Source organism: Poecilia reticulata, linkage group LG9, assembly GCF_000633615.1.
Source record: "Poecilia reticulata strain Guanapo linkage group LG9, Guppy_female_1.0+MT, whole genome shotgun sequence".
Classification (NCBI taxonomy): domain Eukaryota; kingdom Metazoa; phylum Chordata; class Actinopteri; order Cyprinodontiformes; family Poeciliidae; genus Poecilia; species Poecilia reticulata.
The window spans coordinates 19,747,642-19,754,237 of NC_024339.1; the positions used below are offsets into that span (position 1 = coordinate 19,747,642).

General features: G+C 41.6%; 1 protein-coding gene across 1 annotated transcript in view; it reads right to left on the reverse strand.

The window, feature by feature from the left end:
• The window catches only part of LOC103470200 (mothers against decapentaplegic homolog 4), a 9,300-nt gene extending 4,251 nt beyond the window's left edge, over window positions 1–5,049 (reverse strand). The window contains 6 exon segments of the mRNA XM_017306902.1: window positions 303–550; window positions 649–699; window positions 791–898; window positions 984–1,238; window positions 2,377–2,551; window positions 2,693–5,049. Coding sequence (XP_017162391.1) covers window positions 303–550; window positions 649–699; window positions 791–898; window positions 984–1,238; window positions 2,377–2,551; window positions 2,693–2,932 — 1,077 coding nt within the window. The 5' untranslated portion in view covers window positions 2,933–5,049.
• Between the last annotated feature and the right edge of the window lie 1,547 nt (window positions 5,050–6,596).

Genomic DNA, 6,596 nt, shown 5'->3' on the forward strand with positions numbered 1-6,596 from the left:
AGGGAAAACGAGGCGTAAAAGAAACGAAATAAACTATTTAAGATGCTTCCTGCTAGGACTGAAGATAGAGATTATTTTACTGTAGTAATACATTATTCTGACAACTAATCGGATTATAGACAGATGAAGGAAAAACGAGGACGGAAAGAATGACACAAGGAAGAAAGGAAAGAATGAACGACAAGAGGGATGGAGGGAAGGAAACCAGGACCCAAGATAAACCAGAAGGAGAAAGGAAGCAAAGGAGAAATAAGATTCAAATTAAAAGGACAACATTGACGCAGTACGATAGGGGATAAATATTTTTGCCTTAATACTATTTTGTTTTTTAAGTGCCAGTGTAAACCTGGAAAGTTCTGAGATCACCTCGCTCTCTCAATAGCCTCAGTACGATGGACGTTACTGAGCTGGCCCAAACAGAACCGGTCCCCTCCTGAGGGGTCCACGTAGCCGTCCACCGTCACAATGGGGCAGGAAGACGGCACCTTAAACGTCTCCCCGACCTGGACGTCCATCTCGAAATAAGCAATGGAGCACCAGTAGTCAGGCGCTGAAGGGCAGGACAGAGCGGTCAGCTCATCAAAACACAGTCAAACAAAAAAAAAAAAAACATGTTTCTACACTGAACCTGACAGGATTTATTTATACCTGGATGATTGGATATCGGAGGCTGAAAGGCGAGCTCATTGTGCAGCGGCCCTGAAAGAAAAAAAACATCGCCGTTTTACAAAGTAAAGGCAAATTATGACACAAATCGACTGACGAAGGCAAAGCTTTAGCTTAAAGTTACAGTAGTGTGTTGGATGTGGCATTGGAGGGTGGTGCTGCAGATGACCGTTGGTGTGGTGAGGTATGCTAGGGGGGAAGCCACTGTTCCTGGACCAGTTGGAGCTGGCATCTGGGGGAGGGATATAGATGGAAAGGTAAGAAAAAAAATCTACATTTCCAAGCAGACCAAGGGGAACTGCTTGCGGCCGCCTTACTGCCCGATCCTGCTGGGATGGCAGGGAAGGACTGCGCGGAGACCGACGTGGACGCCTCGGCGGGCGGAAGCAGGCTCGGGGTCGGATACGGCTCTGCCTGAGGTGGGCGGCTGCCGGACGGGGGGTGCTGGATGGTCTGGAGAGAGTGTCCGCCATCGACAGCGGGGAGAGTTGGAGGCGCGTCGAAGTCGTACTCGTCTTTTACGATCAGTGAGGAGCTGGGTCCGGAGCCGGTCAGCGTGAGGCCTGAGAGGTCTGCGGAGCGACAGAACGGGATATGAGCTGCTGAAATGGAAACGAATCTGAAGGACTGACCAGAGGCAGGAAGACGAGCTGGATTGAAACGATCACAACTAAGTGGATTTCCTCCTTTTAAAACACTTTTTGCCTCCAAACACAGACCCCCTCTGAAGTTTACCCATTGTTAGTCGTTAATTTTGGAATGTCATTGATTTATTTGAACTCTCCTTGTTGAGAGGTAAAATAATGGCTCAAAAAACAAGCTTAATGTTTTTGTTTTTTTAAAAGAAAACAATATCTGGGTGCACTAGTTTAAATTTAACCCACAAAGAGACGGAGTTTTGGTTGAGGTCAGAGGTAGGCGATGTGGACTGGATATTTTGTGGTACTGTTTGATAATGATAAAAAAAAAAAATTATGATAGAAAAGTATTTATTACCTCTTTTTTAGGAAACCCTAACCCAGCATTCATAGCGCCACAAACAATTATCCTGTTCTTGAAAACCATGTGAAACGGACTTCTTCAGGACGCCACTTACTTAAAGAAGTGTGATTAAAATGCACACAGCAGCTGCATTTAATCACATACTCAGAGTTTCATATTTATTGATGCTGTCATGGAACAGACAATGGAGAAAATAGTAAAAAATAAAATGTGAATAAACCAGTCATATTTTCTTTTTTTTTTACATAATTATTCTAGACCAGGTGTCACCAACTCCAGTCCTCCAGGGCTACCATCCAGCAACTTTTAGATTCACCTCCGATCCAAAATGTCTGAATTTCCTCACCAGCATTCATTCCTCTCTGCAAAAGGCTGGAAATGAGCAGTTTATTGGATCCAGGTGTGTTTAAGCAAAGACACATCTAAAAGTTGCAGGACGGTAGCCCTCGAGGACTGGAGTTGGTGACCCCTGTTCTAGACAATGACAGATGAAGATATTGTTGTTTACGAGACTTCGAAAGCCAGAACCGTGGCCGGAAACAAACCAGTTTGAATGAGTTTCCAATTCTGCTGGGAAGAGTCGGCGTTAATTTGACCTTCGTGACCAGAACGAGTCGACGAAAACCCGACCGCAGCTGCATTTCGGACACTTTGAGTGATGCTTCGTTGAAGTGAATTAAACTCAATCTAAAAGCTAGCGTGGCTCACCTATGCCAGGAGACACCACTCGTTCGTAGTGATAGGGATTGACGCACACGCTGTCGCACTTCAGGTCAAAGGCAAACTGGCAGTATTTCACATGCTTCAGCTCGTTCTTGTGCAGGTCCGGCCATCGCCACAGCCGAGCGTAGATTACGTGAGGGAACCCTTTACGCCCCGCAACCTGAAGGACCATCAGAGAAGCTTGGAATTAGATAATGGTTGACAACCTCGTTTTGTTTCACAAACTGAAGCGGGAACCAACTATGTCCAACGCCCTGCACAACTGGAGTGCGCCAGCTATTACTCAGTTCGGGTCCATCACCTGCAGTCGTCCATCCAGAGTCCTCTGGATGGTCACACACTTGCTCGGGTGGGCGCCGTTTGTAGTGATGGCCGTGATGAGGGAGTCCAGCTCGTCTTTCTTCTCCTTCAGCTTCTTCACCAGGCTCTCGATGGCCCGTTTGGCGAACGTCTCGCTCTCGCCGCCCTGCCGGTGGCACATCAGGCTGTGCACGATGCTCAGGCACGCGTCGTTGCTGGTGGGTGTGCTGGCGATGGACATCTTAGCTGGGAGGTTGTGCCGCACTTCCTGAGAAAAAAACAGCTGGGCCGCGCGTCGAGAGCTTCACATATCGTCTTCTGGACTTTTCACAAACAGGGCGGAAAAGTGACGCAATTAATGAGAGACTGTAGATGCGAATTAGCTTGTGCTATAATCTGGTACAGAGCGTGAAATGGTGACATTTACGTTTGAGAAGTAAACCGTTCCTTTTTAAATAAAGCTTGTTATTAGTTGTGTGACATCGGGTCTCTCATGCCCCAAGGAGAGACGTGTAACCAAATATATGTATTCAGAGTCATTTCAGAGCAGTTATTAGGCTGCAGTTTACCATTGCTATATTATTTACATTCAACATACGTGCCTATAGTCTTTCACATTGTTTTGTTTGCACAAGTGTAAAAATACATTTTAAATAGGCAAATTTGATTATAGATAATTTGTACAGCAAAAGATTTATTTCCCATAAATTACACCACTGAATAAATTGTTCAGTTTTATATTTAGGCTATAATCTGTTTAATGTGTTCCATCTGACCATCTACTTTCCTGCTGGAATCCTGAATTTCTTACAACATCCTCCAATTCTTTCATGTAATCAGTCTATGTAAAACTACTCATTTTTTAAAGGGAAAATTATATTTAGAGATCAAAATTTTTATCTTTAGGAATACTGAACACATCGTAAATGTCTTTCCACACTTGTGGCAAATTCCATACTTTCCACGCTTCATAGAAAACATTTAAATGTAAAGCATCTAATTTCAGCAACAAAGCGGGTTAACTAGGGTCAAAAGTCCAACTTTGATTCCACACTAATGCTATCACATTAGCACATACAGAACATAGAAAAGGATAGCAGCGATTCCTCAAATAAATCACAGATTTGTGTCGAGTCTGAGTGGCGTGCAGAAGGCATGAGCGCTTTTCTGCAACTCTTTTCATTTATAAGATAAACTCGGATAACACTGGCTCACCGTCAAATAATTGAGGACCACGGGGAAATCTGCAGGTAAGGGCGATGTTTAAAAAAACCTAATATGCCTTCGGTAAAAGAAAAGTTTAGGCTGTCTCGCTCATTTGCTTACTAGCGGCGCCAGTCTGGCTGGCGTTTGTTCGAGGGAGGGGGACAAAGCTACTCTAAACAGCAGATCCGTAGCGGAAGTAAGGATATGTTCCCTTCAAAATAAAAGATGAAACACTACGATAGTCGTGTACTGAAATTCCTTAAAAAAAAAAAAAAAACAACCTTAAGTGGCGTTTTTGTTATAGAGATATGACTTTCTACCCAGGGTGCCACATGATGACGGAAATCCATAGATAATTTCAAAATGGAATACTTCATTTATTTATTTTTTAATCCAAAGATWAGTTGAAACAGACATCTAAGCTATTTTAAATATTTTTATCTATCAAGATGCATTAAAAGTTCAATGTGGTCGGTCAAAATATTTTTAAAGTTAAATAAAAGTATTTTTGCCAAAGGGGCTTTATCTGGGACGTAATGTTTGGTTGTGATCTCCCAGGTCTTTACTATTAAAGCAGTTCATTACTGATAATTTTTAATAACTTGCTTATAAGGGAAACCCCCATAACACAAAATAGACGAACGCAAACTTTATAAAAGTTGCCTGTATTTCTAAAAGAGGTGTAATATGACATGCAAAATTTACTTCTCTTTGTTTATAGGAAACATAACAACTACTAGTATAATATTATAGTAACTACTATGGTAAATTTAGGTAAATATTAAAATAATTTCTGTTTTAACATTTGCTTGTTAAAAACTTGTATCATTGATTCAGCTGTGGCTGACGTTTGTCACGTCAACTTGATTTTATTTTGAAAGGTACGATAGGAAGTAGCCCCGCGTTAAAAACTACCAGCTTAACAAGGCAACTACCTGCTACGAAAACATCAGCTAGCACATCTAAATGTTGGTAGCAGAGTAGCTAAGCATTAGCAGACATGTTTTTTTTTAAAAATAAATCAGTTCAACTCCGGGGAACCTACCTTCAAAAAGTAACTACCTTTTAGAAAAGACAGTGGGTAAATACTCTAATGCAACTATCACGCACATTCCAGGCAAAATATTTTATTTAATAAAAATAAACTGATTAAAGTACCTGAATCTCCTGGAGCTGTGGCTAGCAGGTGAAAACTGCCTCTGTCCCAAGTTGCCCTCCCAGCGGTGAAACTGCGCCAATCTTGTGCACACTCTGGGTTATCTCCCTAAATTCCTCCAATACCTTACCAAAACAGGAGGGGGAACTTCATTTGGAGAACATTTTTATCTCAACATCCCGCGAAGCAAAGAAAGGGCAGGATGAAATCTCAGATTTCTTTTTTTTGTAAACCCCCACTTCAATTCTCGTATCATTTCCTTCAATGGCGCGTTGCGCATGCGTCAAGCGAGCCACAGGTTTGCGAAGCAGTTCATGAGAGTGATGGGAGAGACGGGTCCGTTCTGGGATCCGAATCTTTGGGTTACCCTGCAAAATAAGAGCCGGCATTCTTTCAGATCACAAACAATTCATTACGTATGCTGCTTTTTTACCATCGACTCTTCATTTTGTGAATACCCATTTAGAATAACCATGTCAAACGTATTTTTTAAGCCGTGTGCCTCCTATTAATTTGTGATAAATTGAAAAGACGACTTCTTACTAGAATTTGTGCAGAAAAAGAATTTTTGACTTGTTCTACTATATCAGTTCATCGACTTTGCTCCCCTAAGAGATATTTAAATATAAATATATGAAAAAAGATAAAATAATCCCCCTCTTTCCCTCCCTCTCTGTCTCTCTCCCTCTCCCTCGAGTTACTCTATCAATTAGGAGGGCACCCTGCTAACCGGAATTTATTTATGGGTTTCAGGGTGAAGGGGGCACTTATCCACAGCATGAACCTGGCGTGACCTATATGTAAAAGTTACATGTGGTTGACCAAAACAAGCAGATTGATTTAATTTGATAGTTTTAGGTCAACTTTAAATTCCAATATTACATAATATAGAACGAGAATATTAAATTCGTCTCCCGATTTGGCGGAACATGACAGTTTTATTAAACCTGCTCCGCCACAGATGCTAATTTCACAGATTATTTCCCCTCTGTGGATAATGAGGAGCTAATTACAGAGTTCAAATCAGATGCTGCAATGTTTGCTTTGGAAGAAAAGGAGGCATGTGTTTATCCTTTATTTTATCCTCTCCACATTAATGAGAACACTAGAAGCAAAGCGCGTTCACGCACACGCACACACACGCACACACACACATTGAAGTTTAAATGCCCCACTGATTACCAATTTGTACCAATTACAGATGTGCCGATTACCCACTGTCAAGGCGCACAGTGATGATTTATTATCAGCTTCAGCAGCTAATATTGATGCCGTGCCCCCATAATTTGACTTTAATTGTCTATAATTTTTCTCTTTGTTTCTATTTCCCATCACTCCCTCGTTCAGCTCACTTTTCTTGGATCTTTCCATCATAAATATCCTTCAATGAGGGATAGAAAGGACCCAAAAAATGGATACTTGTCATCTTTCATTTACATATCAATAGTCCTTCATTCCTAATTAGCATTCCCAAATTTATTGCTCCATACCTTTCTCCTTTCTTCTGTCTTAATTAGCTATACTGTACTTTGCAATATATATA